General features: G+C 36.0%; 1 protein-coding gene across 1 annotated transcript in view; it reads right to left on the reverse strand.

Moving 5' to 3' along the window:
- Nucleotides 1-2,471: 2,471 nt before the first annotated feature.
- MSL2 (male-specific lethal 2 homolog (Drosophila)) overlaps nt 2,472-20,736 on the reverse strand; it is a 32,838-nt gene continuing 14,573 nt past the window's right edge. The window contains exon 2 of the mRNA XM_012664620.1: nt 2,472-4,623. Within this exon, the coding sequence (XP_012520074.1) occupies nt 3,032-4,623 (1,592 nt within the window). The 3' untranslated portion in view covers nt 2,472-3,031. The remainder of the gene's footprint in view (nt 4,624-20,736) is intronic.

The following is a 20,736-nucleotide window of genomic DNA, read 5'->3' on the forward strand; positions in this document are numbered from 1 at the left end:
ACATATACAGAGAAGTGATTTTTTCTGGTGACAGGGAAGAGGACCAGGGCTTGGGAGTGAGGGGTTCACAAGGATCAAGGGGGACTTCAGCCTTGTCTATAATGTATTATTTTAAAAGAATGTGTAATTGCGTGTTACTGGTTACCTACATTTTAAAGGAAGAAGAAAAGTATAAAATACCATTCAAGTTATCAGATTTAGAAACTATACTTTGAACTTAGTATTTTCTAAAGCATTTTACATTTGTTACCTATGATAAGGGAAAGGACAGTTTATTTTTCATCTGTCATAAAACAAACTTTTCTTCAGCAAAGTCAACATGGAGTTTTAAGAAAACTAAGAACACAATGAAATAAAAGGAATTCTTTATCCTGGGACCCTACTATACCTCTGCATGGAAACGCAGACTTAATGAAGCTAACCAAAAAGATAAATTGTCAGCCCTAGAACTATTACGTAAGGTAAAAAGGATCTTATCATTTATATCAATAATGATAACTCAGAAGAACATTCAGGATGTCATATTAAATGTTATCATTTTGGTGGTTTCAAATCCTGATGATGCAAATCCAGTTACTTCAGTAATAATCTCTCAATCATCCCTAGTTAGCCATTGGCCAGCATTCCTAAGTAACTCGGGGTATAAAGAAAAACAATATAAAAATCAAGGCACTGTAAATTAATTACTCTTCCCCCAAATGCATATAATACAGACCATACACAGCATGCTATCCCAAACTCCTCAGTATTCTACAACATAGAATTAGAAAACTATCATTTATTGATAGATTTAAGATGTAATACAGGTTTCAAAAAATGTGGCAGTGAGAATACCAGCATAAAAAAGAGAAACTTGTGCTAAAAACAACCTGAATTCATCATTGGCAATATTACATTAACAATCAAGGCCCTCACATACTAATGATTTCCACTTTTTCTATATTGCCAACCTCCCATGCATCAAGAAACACAAGATTATCAAACTTGGGAAGCAATAAAGTACTCTATGAATTTTAAGATCATAATATTAGGAAAGTTTGGGAAATTTGCAAAATATATCCTCATCATCCATGTGTACAATCTCATTTCTAGTCATTTTTGCAGTGATCATTTGTGAATAAAGAACAGATTTACAAGTTTATATAGCAGGGCATCTGAGTTCAACACAAAACTGTTACAAACTTTAGGTAAATACATGTTTCATAAGACACTGCTAACACTTAAAGGAATTAAATAAAATTCCAAAACTTGAAAAGCAAATAAAGACAAGACAACTAAGAAGCATTTTCCACCATTTACTCTTGTTATCAAAAATAGTTCAACTCTTCTTGCAAAACAAAAACAAAATAGTACATACCAGACACATACATCACATTTTTCTTCCTATGGCTTTAGCCCACCCCCGCCCCACCAGAAGAGACCAGGAAAAAAAAAAAAAAAAAGCCCAACAACAACAACAAAAACAACTCTACCTGACCACATTCACAGAAAATGACACCAGGATACACTACAAAACAGAAGGAGGTGTCATCTGCTCTGTGTCCAAAAGTTTCTTCTCCATGTCTTGTACTAGGCGAGTAACCATCATTGAACATGCTGTGTGCCAAATCAAAACATAACTTCAACATATGTCAGATCTGACTAGAGATGGTAAACGTAGTAGAAATTGGAAATTTTCCAGCAGTATTTCTTTAAATAAGCACTGTCAGAGCAGCAGCTCTTCTTTTAAATCGTAAGGTTATTTCTTTACACCTAGTCAGTCCTTGTTTTATTTGGGCTGTGCTCTTTCAAGCAACTGACTAGATTTCCCTTCAACAGAATGTGACTCACTTCTCTTCCCTCATAAAAATTAAAGGGAAGAAGTGCATTTAAACTGAAACATAGTTTGTGCTTTACATGCAAAAGAGCATTCTAAAGAAAATCCTCCTAGCTTCAAACTACCTAAATGCACAGGCTTCATAAAAAGGCATCTTTATTAGGCCTCTATAAAGAAACTTTCATAATGAACAGCACCCTAAAAAAAATAGGAGCATATTCAAAATAAAGTCTGTGGCAAATAAACTACTAGAGGAAACAAAAATCAAAGAAGTGGCCAGTGGCAGTAAGTACAATGCATAAATCTGGATAAGTTTTAGGGCATTATTCTAAAATTATTTTAAATCCCAATTTCTAAATAATTTTATAATCTTTTAATAATTCTGTCACATACTATATAATCTAAATTCAATTACCTTCAGAATAAAACTGCTCTTCTCCACTTCATTTATCCAATCAGAACATTGCTCAAAGTGAAGGATTTAGAATTTTTTCCCTAGAAATGAGTCAGACTTAACTAAAAAAGGGGCTCAACTCGGAAGAGTTTTGTAGCATAAACAGCTAAACATTTGCAGTCTGACAGAATTTCAGTTTGTTTACTTTTTAAAAACAAATTTCTCAAACATTCTAATGAGGGGGAAATTTTCTTTCATAATACTGCTGATTTAAGAACTGCTACATAACACCAGTAGCCAATTTTCATGATCAGAAATGGTATTATGTCAGCACAAAGGTTGAGCTGGACACATCAGCCTTTCAACAGGAGAAACATCAATGGCATCTGAAGGCAGCACTGAGTTTCCTGAACAAACTAATGGCTACTTTTCCACAAAAAATTAGCACAATCTTTATGGACTGACTAGATACCACTTCCTTACATTTAATCATAAACTTTGATTATGCACAAAGCATGACCATAAACAATGAGGTTAATGTTATTTTCCTTGCCAAAGTTCATTTTGTATAAATCAGTTGCATCAGCATTTGTTCTCAAACTATGAGGTTCTGTAAGAACTAAGGACATATAGTTGTAGGGTTACTCCTCCATTATCTGCAAACTATTTCCCCGACACTAACACATATAACTTAGCAATGAAAACACTTGATACAAGTGATCTATATGCAGGAGCTCCGGCAAGTTAAACCAACAGAACCATAGCTGCCGTGAAACTGTAGCTATTTCCCTACCAGGGGTAGGTTTGAAAGACCCACTGATTTAACAGTCGAATCTCATGTCTATAGCTTCATCCAAACTTTTATCATCATGTGTACTGGCAGCTAAAAATGTCGTTACTGGGGACCCTGTGACATTAATTACACTGGTGCTGGTACTAGCGTTACGCACAGCAATGCTAGTCACGTTAATGCCCAAAGTGAGCCTGGTCTGCTCCAAGGCCTTTTCTGGCACAGCAAATGCCTCCAGCTTCTTCTCCCCATTGGCCATATAGGAGTTTTGGCAGCCACGACATATACAATCTAAGCAGGCTTTGCGGTTAGAGTAGCAAGGGCAGCGTTGGCCTCGGCATGTAAGAACACTTGGATTTTGAGTAGCACGCCCACATTTACACCCTTTCTTTTCCTGGGGTTTTTTGTACACAGTCTTGGTAGGACTTCCTGGCATAAAATGATGACTAGGTATTTTTTCCTTTACTGCTTTGTCTTTTTTTAGAATACCTGGCTTGGTTTTAGAGTGAGATTTCTTGGATCCATGTTCATGACTCTTTTTCATGTTTTTAGTAGATAAAAGTACAGTTTTGCTGATTTTGGGCGTTGTGCCTCCATTGGGAACAGGTGCTATAGGTTGAAGAGAAATTTTGCTCTCGCGTTTCACTGTCACAGGAGCAGATGCCCCTAATGTTGGGCCTCGGATAATGGTAGAAATTGGAAGTGGCTGAACTTTCTCACTGTCGCTTTCTGATCTGGATCGTTTTCTATTCAATTTTGCTACCTTCGGAGTTGCTGCTGTACATGATAACCCATGAAGTGCAGGACTGGTAGACATAAAAACATTATGGCTAAGAGACTGGGAAGAAAGCTGCAGAAAAGGTCCATTGGATACAGTGGCTTCCAAGTTCGGCTGCAAATTAGGGCAACAAACCTCTGTATTTGAAACAGTTTCTAAGCTGCGGAGTACTTCCTCAACACTCAGTAACAGAGAGTCACCAGGTTTTATATCTTCACTGAAACTGCATATATCAATGCCTGTGGAACATAAGTCAGTGGCTACCGTGTCACACACAGGTGGCAGGCTGTCAGACAGATCCTCAGTTTTTATATCAACAGTGTTACATACATCAATCGTATTTGAATGTTCAGGCGAAGGAATATTTATACCAAATCTATCTATTGAAAGCCCATTATAAGTAGGCAAACCATTGATAACAGAACTGCCAATAGCAATGCTGAGGGTGCTTTCAGACATTGGAGATAAACTAGTTTGAGGATCCGTCGTGGGTTCTGAGGTTGAAGGTAAAGGGGAATGTGTCAAACACAAAGTAAAGGATGAATCTGAGGGTTTTTCTGTCTCCTCACAAAACAATGATCCATCATTAAGCAAAGCCAAAATATCAGAAGAACAGTCAACTGCTTCTATTATATCCCGTGCCAAAGTAGTCTGTGTTATATATTCGCATAATTTTTTGTAGCAGTTCACTAGGATGCTTAACTGCTTGTTTTCCTCAAACTGCTCATAGTCTTTGCACCAGCTACATGAAGGTTTCATCATCATTTTCTTGCCTTTACAAGTTTTGCAGACATAGTGTTGGCAGGTAGAGTTGGTGGGTGCAATAGGATCTTGTAGCAAATGTCCTAAGGGGGAGAAGGAGGAAAGCAAAGATTTTAGTAAAATAAATTGATGGTTTCACATCCTGGAGTTAAGATGACATTATAAGTAGTCTATCAAAAGTGAGACGGATTAAACTCACTAGACCAGATAATAATAAATATATCTCATAAGAAACTAAAAAATATTCAATAGCTCACTTCATTTCCATGCCATATTCCCCATTCCTTTATCTCAAACCAGAATCTTCCCTGATTCTGTGTCTCTACCCCAACCAGTACATTCTGGTCCAACTTCTTATCCTCTTCTCCAAAAGCTACAAAGGTAAAGAGGTGAAGATCAGTCACCAAAAATACAAACTAGGCTTAAAACCCCTAGGACCTCAACCTAATGCAACATGATAATGGTACAACATATTTAACAAAATTATACTGACTGTTTATTGTTTATTTTGTGTTGGACACTGGAAAAAAGACACAAATAAGAGAGACTTAGTCCCTGCCCCCATAAAACATAATCTTGAGGGCATTAATCAGTACAAAGGCATGTTCACAGAAAAAAAATTTTTTTCAACCAGTTTTAATTATATATATACTGATCTTAAAATTAAAGGAAAAAAAGATCAAAATGTAGTTACAAATCAGGTGCAGTGGCAGAGTCTGTAATCCCAGCTAATCAGGAGGCTGTGCTAGAAGAATTACTTGAGCCTAGGAGTTAGAGGTCAGCTTGGGCAACATAACGAGACCCTCTTTAAAAACAAAAATGTAGTTACATTTAGTTTGTTCATTTAGTTTGAACACAGTTGGAAAAGAACTATGTTCATTTATATTAAAAGAAAGAAAAAAGGGAGTGCTACTGAATTCAAATTCTTCTACCAAAAATCGAAGTACAAAACAGAGAAACAATTATATTTAAACTTATTAAAGAAAAAAAACAGGGCATAATACTGGGCTCAGATTCTTTGACAGAAGTCAAAATGACCATTGTTTTATACCATTAAGTATCCTAACTGCAGCGATATAGTATAAAAGTGAAAGTGGTCTCCCAACTGGACACAACTCCCAAATTATGAACGACCTATACATATGAACCAGGAAGGAAAAGGAACTAGATCCAGTCCTCATCTTCACCCTCACTCCCTAAGGAGGCAAACTGCTCCTTGGTTCCCAAGTCAGACAATCGGTTAGTAATGAACCCAAAGCATTTTATCTCTTCTCATAAATCATACAAAGAATGTTAACCACAGAAATTAGAAATCAATGGAGGAAAAAAATCAGGAAAATTCCCAAAATTTTGGAAATTAAACATATACCTAAATAACCCATGAGTCAAAAACATCACAAGGGAAATTAGAAAACATTTACTTGAAGGATAGTGAAAACATACATATCAAAATTTAGGAGATGCAGCTAAAGCAGTGTTGAGAGGGAAATCTACAGTTTTAAAAGTCTGTATCAAAAACTAAGATCTCCAGCAAGGCAAAGTGGCACATGCCTTATAGTCTTAGCTACTTAGGAGGCTGAGGCAAGAGGATCTCGAGCCCAGGAGGTCGAATCCAGCCTGAGCAACACAGCAAGACTTTGTCTTTACAAAAACAATAAAACCAAATAATATTTTAAAGACAATAAGGCCGCCAGTCAATAACCTAACCTTTCTTACACCTTGATAAGAAGAACAAACTAAACCCAAACTAAGCAGGATAAAGCAAAGAACAGAGTAGAAATCAATAAGAGAAAACAAAAAAACCAAAGAAAAAAATCAGTAAAACCAAAAGTTGATTGTTTAAAAAGTTTGGCAAACCTTAGCTAGAATTACCAAGGGAAAAAAAAGAGGGAAGATACAAATTACCAAAATCAGGAATGAAAGACGTTGCAATTATCACTAGTGCCCCACAGAAATTTAAAGGATTAAGGAAATACTATGACCAACTTTATGACAACAAATTTGACTAACTAGATGAAATGAACAAATTTCTATAAAGACACAAATGACCAAAACTGACTCAAGAAAAATTTTAAAACATGAATATACCTTTAACAAGATACTGAAACAGTAACTGAAAATCTTCCTCGAAAGAAAACTCCAGGGCTAAATGCCTTCACTGATAAATTCCAACAAATAATTAAAAACAAGTAACACCCAAAAATGGAGGAGAAAACACTTCCCAACTCATTCTTTAAAGGCCAGTAGCTACCCTAATACCAAAGCCAGACACAAGAAAAGAAAATACAGACCAAAATCCCTCATGAGCATAGATAAAAAAAAAAAAAATCCATACTAAAACATTTAACAGAATCCAGCAACATATAATCCAATACCCATTCACAATTATAAAAAAAAATTTAACAAACTAGAAATAAAACTTCTTTAACCTGATGGTGGGACATCTATACAAAGCCTACAGCCAACATCATACTTAAAGGTGAAATATAATGCTTTTCCTCCAAAGATCAGGAACAAGGAAAGGATGTCTGCTTTTGCCACTTCTTTTCAAACTTGTGCTCGGTGTTCTAGCTAGTGCAGTAAAGTTCAAAAAAAAAAAAAAGAAAGAAAAGAAAAAGAAAATTAAAGGCAACCAGATTGAAAAGAAGTAAAACTGTTTTAGTAACAAATTACACACTCTTATATATAGAAAATCCCAAGAAATCCACACACAAAAACTACTATAATAAACAAGTTTAGCAAAATCACAGCACAAACTTAATACCATATAAAAGTCAACTGCATTTTGTGTTTCTATATACTAGAAACATTAACAATTTTTTAAAATTCCATTCATAATAGTATAAAGAATATATTAAAAACACAACTTCTACACTCACAACTACAAAAGACGACTGAAAGAAATTAAAGAAAATCTAAAAAAATAGGGACACATTTCATGTTCATGGATTAGAAGACTCTCAATATTGTCAAGATAGCAATTTTCCCCTAATCTATAAATTCAATGCAATCCTTATCAGAATCCCAGGTGGCTTTTTTTTTTTTTTTTTAAAAGAAACTGACAGGCTGATTCTAAAGTTCACATGGAATCACAGAGGATAGCCAAAACACACTTTTGTTTTCTTTTTCTTTTTTTCTTACTGGCAGGGTCAACCAGGTATTTGATTATGTGGGGGGTTTTTTCTAGCTATGTTGCCCAGGCTGGTCTTGAACTCCTGAGCTCAAGTGATCCTCCCACCTCAGCCTCCCAAATAGCTAGGACTTCGCACCCAGCTGCCAGAACAATTTTGAAAATCAAAGAGAATTTATACTACCGAATTCCAAATTTTATTCTAAAGCCTCATTAATCAAGACAGTGTGGTAATGGTGAAAATATAGACATATACATCAATGGAAAAGAACTGAGAGTTCAGGAAGAAATTTTTGTATTTATGGTCAACTGATTTGTTTGACAAGGGTGCCTAGATAATTCAATGATTCAAGGAGAGTATTTTCAACATATTGTATGAGACAATACGATATCCCAATGCCAAAAAAGAAAAAAAACCTTACACCTGTACCTTACAACATACACAAAAATTAACTCAACATGATCACGAGTGTAAATGTAAGAGCTAAAACTTTAAAATTCTAAAAAGAAACATAGAAGAAAATCTTTGTGATTTTTGATTGGCCAAAGTGTTCATAGATGTGACAACAAATGCACAATCCACAAAAGAGAAAAAACAGTAAAATGGATTTCCTCATAATTAAAAACTTGTACCTCAAAAGACACCATTAAAAAAATACCGTATTTGCAAGCCACATACCTGATAAAGGGCTATAATCACATTTTTTAAAAAAAATCCTACAAATAAATAAGATCAATAATCCAATTTTAAAAGTAAACATAAGATTTGAATAAACATTTCACCAAAGAAATATGAATGCCTAATAAGCACATGAAAATATGCTCAGTATCATTAATTATTAGAGAAAGTAAATCTATGGCATACTACTACATATCCATTAGAATGACTAAATTCAAAATGACAATACCAAGACTTGGCAAAGATGTGGACAAACTGGTTATCACTGGTGAAATGTAAAATTGTACAATTTCAATGGAAAACAGGTCGGTAGTTTCTTAAAAAGTTAAACATAAATTTACCATACAACCCAGCAATTCTACTCCTAGGAACCTATGCAAAGAGAAGCGAAAACATATGTCCACACAGAAAAAAATGTATGGACAGCATACATTTATAATAGCCCAAAAGCAGCGTGATTTATAATAGCCCAAAACTGGACACAATCCAAATGTCCATTAATTGGTGAGTAAATAAACAAAATTTAGTATATTCATGCAATGGCATACTGTCTAGTAATTAAAAGGAACAAACTATTGGTACATGCCACAACACAGATGAACTTCAAAAACACTATGCTAAGTGAAAGCAGCTAGATGCAAAAGAGTACATTATTATATGATCCCATTTATATGAAATGACAGAAAAACACAGACCATAGTTACCCAGGGCTGAGAGTAGGAGCAGGGATTAACTATAAATGGGCACAAAGGAACTTTTTAAAGTGATGAAAATGTTCTCAAATCAAATTAGGGTGATCGTTTCACAACTCTCAAATTAAAAAAAAAAATAACACTTAAGACAAGGCACCAGTAGTTATAGAATCCAACCTTCTATCCAATGCCAATACAAGAATCCCTTAAGGTTTCAGTCCCCAACTCCCAGGCGACCTGGTACATCTGTGGCCTGTTAGGAAACTGGCTGGGCATCACTGCCTGAGCTCTGCACCACGCCCTCCCCAACCCACGATTCACCACCCCCAACCCCCACTCTGTGGAAAAATTGTCTTCCATGAAACCAATCCCTGGTGCCAAAAAGGTTGGGGACCACTGCAGAATACCCTTGACTTCATCTAAGGAAGGGCATAGGAAATATGAAGGAAAAAAAATACATAACTATACGTGTGTGTGTGCATATGCATGCACTTAAAAGGATAAACCATAAGTTTAAAAAAATTGATTACCTACTGGGAAGGAGAGACAGCAGAGTGAAATGAACAGTAATAAGAAAAGACTATTATGAGTTTAACCTGTTTTATGGATTTTACTTTTAAACCATATATTTTATATCATAATATAACAAAAACAAAATTTTAAAGGAAATTTCTAAAAAGCAAAAGCAAAATGAAACAAGTAATCATAATTTTATATCAAATAGGTGGTATGACCATTCAAAGATAAACTATTTCAAATGACTTTATAACACAGAAAATTGACTCTTAATCCTCGGATCCTAATTTTTCTTGTTTTCAGTAATAACATTGTTAGTGGTAGTGTTGACAGTAATTATGAATGTGTTTACACTATTGTGGGGTTAAGTAAATGTTGATGCCCTTGAGAATCTTTTTTTTTTTTTTCAGCAGGAGGAAGGAAGAAATTTATAAAAGACAAGAGATTAAGTAAAAAATCCTGAAGTCTTAAAAAGAAGTCATTTGGACTTAGTATGAACTCATGCTTTCATCTTAAATATATGTATTTCTTAGCACTATCCATTGAAAAGTCCTGGAAACGAGGTCCAACCCCCAGGAGCAATTAATTCAGATAGTAGAACTGAAAAACATTTTCCTGCTCAAACCAATCAGGGCTTCTTGGACAAATGGCTGATTTTGAGTTTGTGACATGAATTGGACAACATTAGTTTTGATCACCTTGTTATGCCAAAAAGTAAGAAAACTATCAAAGGGTAGGACTCAGGAGCAAACCTGAAGAGGTTCCCACCAGCCAAAAAAAAAGCTGAGCATGCATAAATGCAATGGAAGGAAGCACATCTGAGGACAGTAAAAAGAAAAAAAAAAAAAAAAAACAAAATCAGTTTCAGGACGCTAGTGAACTAGCTCATTAGTTTGAAAACTAGTAAGAGCAAGAATCAAGTATTTGTCCTGACTTATGAATTATACCACCATACAATCAAATCACAACTGAGAAGTTTCTCTTTAGCCTTAATTCCATCACTGATCTTTTCACAAGTCATGTCAGTCAAAACCTTCTCTAAGCTACCAAGAAACTTAAAGGACTTATACTCTACAGATGTTTATATTTTTTTATGAGGTCTTAGGAGAGTAACTATGCCTACTGTTGAGAATTGAAAATAGGCTAGAAAACACAAAAGCTCACAGACTGACTCCACTACCAGTGAATTCTTAAAGACTCCATTCTCTGGCCTTATATTACCTACTACATTGCCACTATTCCCAACGCAAGTATCTGAAACTTTAATCTACCATTATAGATGCCTCTAGACAAACTTTCTTTATGCACTCAGCTAACCATCCTAACTCTCAAAAGTTTCCCCAAGGGTTCTCTATACACTTCAAAAGGAAGGCAGCTCCAGTGATCTGAGGAACAAAGAAAAAGATTCAGGAGCTTCTTAGCTGGGATCAACATTAACCAGATACCTAACTATATGTCTCTAAGGAAGGGAGTTCCCTTCCTCCAATTTAAAAAATATCAAGGCCAGGAGTTCCAGACCAGCCTAGGCAACACAGCAAGACCTCGTCTCTACAAAAACATTAAAAAATTAGCTGGGTGTGGTGGTAAATGCCTGTAGTCCCAGCTACTCAGGAGGCCGAGGCAGGAGGATCGCCTGAGTCCAGGAGTTGGAGGCTGCAGTGAGCTCTGATCCCAGCACTGCACTCCAGTATGGGTGACAGAGCAAGACCCTGTCTGAGAGAGAGAAATAGAAAGAGGGAGAGAAGGAGAGAGGGAAGGAAGGAAAAGGAAGACAGATAAATATCAGGTAACATTTTAAAATTCGTAAAAATGCATTTTATTCTAGAAAATAAAATGGATGGGCAATCTGCATCAAGGAAAAATAAGTCACTCACTGGCAGATTCTCCTATAAAACCTGGGAGTGTTTAGAGAAAGGTTTAATTTAGCTTAGATAGTGTTCCACATAGTTATACACAAAAGTACAAAAAAAAAGACTTGCTCAAAATACACACCTTCAGACTTCAAAAATTTATAGTTCATGACAAAAAAATTCTCGCTGCACTGCCTTGAATCCTTATCGGTATTTCACAGAAATTACCTTCCTTTCCATAAATGGTCTTGTAACTAAATGAATTTGATACTTATGTGCCTTGTTTCAACAAATGATGTGACAGTGGCCCTAAAAAGACTTAAATATCTACTTTTATACCTCATTTTCTTAAGTTACCCATTTCTTATTTATTCTCCCTCCTCTTAACTTTTTCGTCCCCAAATCAGCCAATTATAATTTGAGGCTAAGACTTAGTTTTAGAATACCACAATTCTCATTCTGGGAATTTCTGGGATTACATAACTGTTGGTAATTAATATACTAAAATATTTACTATCAGATTTTGTTAATGCTCTGATTTGTGGAACTTTTTTATTACGGAAATTTTCAAACAGCCAAAAGCAAAAACAATTAACCTCCATATACTCAACACCCAGATTAAATAATTACCAAGATTATGCCACATCTGCTTCTCCTACCCATCTTTTGTTAAGTATTTCGAAGCAAATCCCACATATCATTAATTCACCTCTATAAATATCAGCATAAATCACTACAAAATAATTTTCTTATGTATCTGTGATACATTATATCTAACAAAATTAACAAATTTTAAATAATTTAAAAACCAGATTAAGATTCAATTTAAGAGAAAAAACTTTTAGAGGCCCTAGAAAGGGGCTTTAATTCAGCCATCAAAAAACATTTTATAGATTTTACTTTTTTGAATCAATGTGCTTTTCAGGGCCATAAACCTTTCCTTTTATTAAACAGATTTAACACAGATCATTCATATCATTACTTTATGGTGTTAATATGCCAAAGCTACCACTTGGATTGGCTGGCATTCATCGTCGTCTGTGACCCTGACAAGAATCCCTGCCAGCCAGAATCAAGATTTACAAACCAACATAAATGAGAGAGATTCACAGCACTAAGATAAATAAACTGTAACTAGTTCAAATCAGTTTGCCCCTCTCTCCAGACAAGGGATAGGCACTCCTCCTCCTTAGCATAGGTAAACAAGGACATCATAATTTTGGCGAACTCCTCTAAATACAGAGCTTATCCCAGTTTTGAACAAAGCAACCAATAACTCACTTACTTCAAAATACTATTACTAATAGTAAGGTGGCCATACTATAAATTTTATGTTGACTACCAAGTAAATTATGTCTTAATCACTTCTGAATGAAGCAAAAATTTTTTTTGATTCTCCATTCTGATTCTCCAAATAGTTAAGTATTTAGCCCCACAAATGTTTTGACCAGATTACTGGAGGAAATTAAGTTTAGGGAGACGAGGAGAGGAGGCACAAGAAAAAATAAAACTGACAACAACTATTAATATTAGCAAAATTTACTAATGACTAAAAAGTAATGTAAACACTGGACTTGACAATAATTATAATCATAAAATCATAAAATAAAAGCTACAATGGTAAAAATTATCATAGGTTAAAACATTGACAAATTAAACATGAACAACAAAGACACTTTATAAATCAAATCCTTATTTTAAGGTTTATATGGAAAAGAAAGAAATGATCCCAATGAAAATTTCAGTAAAATACAAACTGATAAAAATGAAAAATGGTTTAGTTGTTCTGCAGAGAAAACTGATCAAGGAATTAACTAGCTCAGTGGTTTAACTTTGGCCTTTGACAAAATGTATCATATAATTCTAATCTAAATGTCATATGCACAAAGTATTACTCAGAATCAAAACACTCTATCACCATGCCCTCTCTCCAGAATTCCTTCTCCTGGCCATGCTTCTATTATAGCAAGGACTGCCTCATCAATAACCTCAAATAAAGTGATTTTATATAAACTTTGTTAACTGATGACTCATGATGATCAGGGAAAATTAACCAAGACTTACATGAACAACATCATGAAATACCATTATCAGAAGGCAAAAAATGCACACAAGCAAATGATGGTTATGATTAAAACCATCATGCCATTTGTCCAAGAAGTATTCTAAGAAACCAGAATTTTAAATGGTCAAAGCATCCATAAGACTCAATAAATCTTATAATACTGGAGATATGGAAAAAAAAAATTTGTAATACCACAACCTATTTTACCAAAATAATAAAAAAAAAATAAAAACAGTACAGAATCCAACAGCTATAAAATATGTGGCATCCTACAAAAGACAGGAAGCAGTTTTCTGCTTTTGCTGAAGACAGCAACATCAAACAAAAGACGTATCATAAAAGATTCATTTCTAGACCAGGCCTGGTGGCTCATGCCTATAATCCTAGCACTTTGGGAGGCCAAGGCAAGAGAATCACTTGAGTCTAGGAGTTCAAGACCAGCCTGAGCAACATAGTGTTACCCTGTCTCTACTAAAAAATAAAAAACTAGCCCGAGCCTGGTAGCCTCAGCCTGTAGTCCCAGCTAGTCAGGAGGCTGAGGCAGGCAGGTTACTTGAATCCAGGAGTTCGAGGCTACAGTGAGCTATGATCGCACCACTGCACTCTAACCTGGGCCACAGGGTGAAACCCCATCTTCATTTAAAAAAAAAAAAAAAAAAAAAAAAAGTTTTTAAAAAGGAAGTTTTCTGGGTTCACTTATGTTACTGATTCTAAAGCCAACTTCCTCAGCAATTACTATTGAATGAAATAATGTCCTTTTTGTCAGCCATTCCTTTCAAAATGGCCCAGATAACTTTATTAACCATCTAATTATAGCTACGGTTATATATACAGAAAGAAAAAAAAAGCTTTATTCACAGCAAAAAGAATTTTGCTGCCAACCAAAACTGCTGCGAAGCTCTTGGATCAAAGACAGTATGGTAACTTAAAAGATGACAAAACATCTGAATGGATGGTGACAAGTGGCACACTTGATCTTGGAAAGGAACTCCCAAATGCTACACACAAAAATTCTTCAAATATTTTATCCAGGAATGTAGTCTTGGATTCTGCCAGGCAAATCATTCCTGTACCATAAGGGCAAGGTTTTTCTTTTTCTTTTATTGTTATGGGTACATAATAGTACAAACTTACGGGGTACATGTGATATTTTGATACAAGCATACAATGCCTAACGATCAAATAAGGGTAACTGGGATATCCATCACCTCAAATAACTCTCCTGGTTATTCTGAAATATACAATAAATTATTAACTATAGTCACCCTATTGTGCTACCAAAGGGCAAGCCTTTTCTATATAATCAATATAACCATATTTGTCCAAGAAATATACTTCACATCTTTCCATTTTGTACAGTATGACCAGAAAACAAAAACAAAACACCTTGTCCATATTTTAAAATATCTCAAATTAAGAGAAGCCAATAAAAGATAGTTTTGGAATTTTCAAAAAGAAATTTAAAAAGTTAATAAAAAGAATGTAAGCCTGATATCAAATGGGGGACACCCTTTAATTTATAAAAGGTAATAAAAATGAGGCAGCAGAACACTAACAACGATGGGGGGAAATGAAGCCAATTATACGTCATGATGTTCAACATGTTTGAGAGTATTCTTTTTGTTCCATCCCAAAACATGTCCGTCCTAATGATGAATGTTTTCTGCATATCTGGCATTATACAAATTAATCATTTTCTTTCATTATACTATTACTTGATTCTATCACTCAAACATTTACCTGGATATTTCTCATAAACATGAAAAAGTGGGACACATTAAATCCCTGAAAATCTAGCAAATCATTGCTCTGTCACAAATCAAAAGAATCTTAAACTTAGTAAGTGCTAGAAGTCAGGTTTCTCGGCATACAAGATCTTAGGACAGAGGTTAATGTGCTGAAAGTTTATAACGTGGGTTGCTCTCAGGATTATCACTTGTAGAGGAAGGAAGGAAGGGGCAGAGGAAGAACAAGTTAGGCTTGGATGTACTCACAACAAAGGCCTTAGCTAACCCCACAGCAAACTCTTAAGCTGTAATGACTCTTTAGGGTTGTCCTATGTTGGGGCCAGGGAGCCAGGTGTTTAATGCACCAGTGTTTGGACACAGGCTACTCCCAGCAAGGGGATGTGACCTTGAGTGAGTGGCTCTCTTCAACCAAGAGCAATTCCCAAGGAGGTCTGACAGCCCCAACAGCACACTCAGTAGCTAACAGAATGAAGTCCTTCAGTCCTTAAGTGGGTATTTGGGTAGTATTATCACGGCATCCACTACAATCAATAATTCTACAACTGTCCAAATCTAACAAATTTTGTGTAAAACAATGTATTAATAAAAATAGTAATGATATGTGCCTTTAAAAGTGACTTGGCCCTCTGTTTTGTTAAAGCTATAAACTAGCTAAATACCTAGGTTCTTTTCAGTGCTAAAATTTGATGATTTTATGACTTTCAAGACTTTATGGCTGGATCTATAGTGTGTCAAGTCTTGCATTTGGATATCAGTAACTGTTGAGGAGATAGGTATATGAGAATTGCATTATATTTTGTATGTGGAAATTGTCTACAAAGGTTGCAAAATAAAGTTCAATAAAAGCTTGAATATTACACCAATTTTTTATGCTTTAAAATTTACCAGAAGCTTTACATATTTAAACATTCTCCCTTCTCTCCCCACTTCTCATCCTACACACACCTAACTCCTCCCCAACAAACACACATACACACACACACTCTGGCGCGCTCTCTCTCTCCCCCCTTTGCTTCTTCCAGCCGTTAAATCCCCCTCTCTCCTTCCAACAATCTGGCTTCCACCCTCCTCCCTAGTTACCCACATAACTTTATATCCTCTCTCACTTCTACCTTCAATCTTCCTTCTCTACAGCAACTTGCCCTCTGGTTATTCATTGCTCAAGTAGCTCCCCAGAATCAATCTTCTAATGAAAGGCAAAAATTGCTTATCCCAAATTCAATGGGCATTCTTCCTTGAAATGCTCTCCTCCCTTCTCCAACACTACTGTCTGTCCCATCTCCTCCACATCCTCTTCCTCTGTCCCTTCCTTAATTTTAGTATTTCCCATGTTTCTGTAATAGGATCTATGCTCCTTACTCCCTTCCAGTATTCCTTAGTAATCTTTACTGGGTCACAGACCCCTTTGAGAATCTGATAATACAAATATGTACAAATTATTGCATACAATCTTATGGGGATCAGGAGCCTTTTCCCCTTTTGAAACAGAGATATGACACCACCCAAAGTTTAAAACTACTCTACACACTGCTTCCCAAGTGATCTGCTCATAAAGCTGTTTCAACTACCATTTATAAACTGTTGACTTCTGAAACTGTATCTCCAGCTGAAACCTTTCACTCCTGAGCTTCAGACCCAATGCCTACTATGAATCACATCTTTTGTCAATCACAGATAACTCAAGTTAACATGAGCAAATATAATTTTATCTCCCCTAAGCCCCCACCTAAAAGCCTGCTCTTCTTCAGCATCCCTTATTCTCTTAGATGCTGACACTATCAGTTACTTAGAAACCAGATACCTTGAAACAATCCAGAGGCTTCTCTTCACCTCCATTCCACATCCAGTTTTCCTGTATGTAGCTTCTAAAAATCTGCCAATTCTACCCTTCAGGTTTTACTCCCACAACTACTCCTGCCTTAGTTCCACTCTCGTCATTTTTCATCCTGAATATTGAGTTTTCTAGCTGATCTCCATGCCTCAACTTCATCCACTCCATTCAATCCATCTTCCAAGAAATCATTCTAAAACACAAGTCTGATTATAACACCTTTCTTTTCAAAACCCTTCAATCAGACTTTAAAATACAAAGTCTTTGGAATGACATATAAAGCCTTCAAGAATCTAGCCCCCACCTACACTCTCCCGCACCCCAAATCTCCTATCACTACCACTAAGCTTTCTCCAAAAACTCCATACTCCATTCTCACCCACCACTAACTATTGCAAAGCATGCAATACTTACTCATTCCTCTGTGGTTTGCTCTTCCTAGAATGTCCTTGGGCAATCCTTGCATGGTAAATTATTCTACACGAATCAACTCAAATATAACCTCCAAAAGAAAATCTTCCCTAATTCTCTGCCCCCACCCCCCGTTTATTGAAAAAGCACTCTATACATTCTCCTACTATAGCACTTATCATATTACACTGTTACTGTTCACTGGGTCTCACTCAAGGCCAGAAACTTATTTATCTCTTTATCTTTAAACCAGTGTTGGCACATAAGCCACACCTAAGAAACATACAATGAATCAATCATAAAAAGAACATTAGATTTGGGAGTGACCTGGGTAAGCACTTTTTCCATAGCCTCATTTTAACCAATATGGACTTTCATGGATTCCATAGCTCGTTACTAGCAATGAGAAATAGAAACTGAGTCTACTGATTCCCAGCCTAGTATTCCTTTCCCTTATCCAGCACCATCCCTACACTTCTACTATTAAGTTCATGGCATATGCTGAGACAATTTTGGCTTCTTTCCATTTGTTAAAAAGAATGATTACTGAAACTGAGCCTAGGCAGAATCAATAATTATCTACAAGATATAAAACCTTTTTGGAGAAAGAAGAACTAGTAGCTGACAATAATGTATAGTGATGGGGCAGAAAAAGTGAAAGGAAGGGGAGGGTGGATTCTGAACAACAGGTTTGTGAAGGTCAGGGAAATCCCTACTGCACAGAAACTGGAGCTGTAAGAGCCCTGCCTGGATTCTCTATACACCAACTTCAATTTTTAAAGTTAATCTTAAATGTTTCAAGTGAACATATACGCTATAAAGCAGCATCCTCAACCTTTTTGGTACGAGGGACAGGTTTCACAGAAGACAATTTTTCCACAAGGGCGGGGTGGGGGAAGCAGAGCTCAGGCAGTGATGCAAGCTGTGGGGAAGAGGAGCAGCTGTAAATACAGGTGAAGCTTTGCTGGGTCCCCTACCGCTTACCTCCTGCTGTGCACACCCCCCCCACCTTCTTAAGTTGCACGGAAGACAATTTTTCCATGCGGGAGTGTGGCGGTGGAGCTCTGAGGCCCGCAGATTGGGGACTGCAGCTATAAAGCACTCTACTATCTTCTCTGTTAAAGAGATTCCAGCAAAAACAAAGCTCAGCCTGTATACCAGTCTAGGAATTTACAGCATCAGAAATCTTAACAAAAGACTGTTTACGTTATGCATATTAAATATGTAGGTATATATTATATAAGGTATGTATGTATAAAATATGTAGATATTAAGCTCATGATCAGACAGCTGGTTTTCACAAATGTCACTTCAGATTGCATTACTCACATATAAAACTGATCTATAAAATTTATAAAATTTTCTGGTACTGAAGCAACAATAAATTGATGCTGATAAACTCAAATATATACATACATCCTATTTCTTTTGTGTCGAGAATAACTATCCTGAATCTGAGTCATAACCCAGTCAGCCTAGATTCAGTCTCCAGCAATATCAAGGCATATACAAAGAACAGACTATACTTCTCCCTCTGATGTCAAAAGTCTGATATAAAGGCCTAAACAACAATCCTTCCATAATCCAATCCATTGATCTAATTATCTGCATTCGTCACCTTTTCCAAATGAAGAGTTAATTGTTTAGGCTATCTTCATTTAATAAAACATTTCTTCTTCCTCCATTACTTATGTAAATAATTCCTCGGGCCCAGCTATATGCCAAGCATGGCCTAGAGCCGGCCACTCCATTTTTTAACAAGGCATTATCAGACCTTTTTTTACATCTCTGAATTATAGCACCAAAATTATACCCCAATATTAAAGATGTACAATATGTTTTCAAACAAGAACTAATAGGATATCTTCTGGATACATATACATATGGAAATCATCTCTGGATTCAGCCAAGAACAAAAATCACTATAACATAAAAAAGATAATATGTGTTACTTAACAAATTGGCATGTATGAATTAACTGTTCTTGGACAATTAAAACTGTGGTCTTTTATTTCTTTTAATCTTTTTTTATTTTTTGAGACAGGGTCTCTCTCTTCCACCCAGGCTGGGTGGAGTGGCCTCATCATAGCTCACTGCAACCTAGAACTCCTGGGCTCAAGTGAGCCTCTTGCCTCAGCCTGCCAAGTAGCTGGGACTATAGCAATTATGCCTAGCTAATTTTTCTTTTTTTTTTTTTTTTTTTTTTTATGGAGACAGGGTCTTGCTCTTGCTCAGACTGGTCTTGAACTCCTGGTCTCATGTGACCCTCCTGCCTCGGCTTCCCAAAGTGCTAGGATTGCAGGCATGAGTCACCACACCCAGTCAAAACTGTTCTTTTTAAAAGCTTATTTTCATTCTTGCAAAACCAATGCCCAATTATATTAGGTCATTAAGTATGAAATGTCTGATTTCCTTATGTACTAAATTTGACAGTCGATATCTCTGACATTTCACTTTGACACTTCTATCTTTCTTGTGAAGGAACATTCTCATTCTCTCAAACATACAGTTTGACTTGTGATTATCTTTCGAAGTTTTTTTAAAAGAATTTTTGTAAAACCATAAAGTGAAAAATCTGTGTTATTTTCAAATATGAGTTCTGTCACAGAACCAGTACTACATAGCTCAAAATATCAACAAAGTGTTTGAGCCACGCGGGCAATCTGAGACCAAGGTGAATAATAATGAGCTAAAAGCTGTAACACAAGCAAACCCATCTCAACCTACGTGTAAATTAACAACAAGGTTTGATGCTACTATTCCAATAATATTAGACCATTTAAAACAAACTGGCAAGGTAAAAAAGCTGGATAGATGGGTACCACATAAATTAAACAATCATCAGAAAAAACTGTCTTGAAACTTCCCTTTCTTTGCTGTCACAACATAAAGACAAACCACTTCTACACCATATCGTTACATATAATAAAAAATATATTCTTTTTGACAATCGCAAGCGTTCAACACAAGGGTTGGATAAAGACAAAAGTGCCAAAACACACTCTAAAACCGAACGTTCATCAAAGAAAGCTAATGGTGTCTGTTCAGTGGTGCAGCACTGACTGGTATTTATCCACTACAGCTTCATGAAACCTGGTCAATCAATCACAGCAGATGTCTACTATAAGCAATTGGACAAAATGATGAGCATGCTTGTCATTAAACAGCCAAGACTGGTCAATAGAGACCAGCCAATCCTCTGACAACACTCCATCACATGTCACACAAACAACACTAGTCAAACTACAGAGGCTGGACTCAGAAACTCTCAGTC

This window comes from Propithecus coquereli, unplaced genomic scaffold, assembly GCF_000956105.1.
Source record: "Propithecus coquereli isolate 6110/MARCELLA unplaced genomic scaffold, Pcoq_1.0 Scaffold12, whole genome shotgun sequence".
Taxonomy (NCBI): domain Eukaryota; kingdom Metazoa; phylum Chordata; class Mammalia; order Primates; family Indriidae; genus Propithecus; species Propithecus coquereli.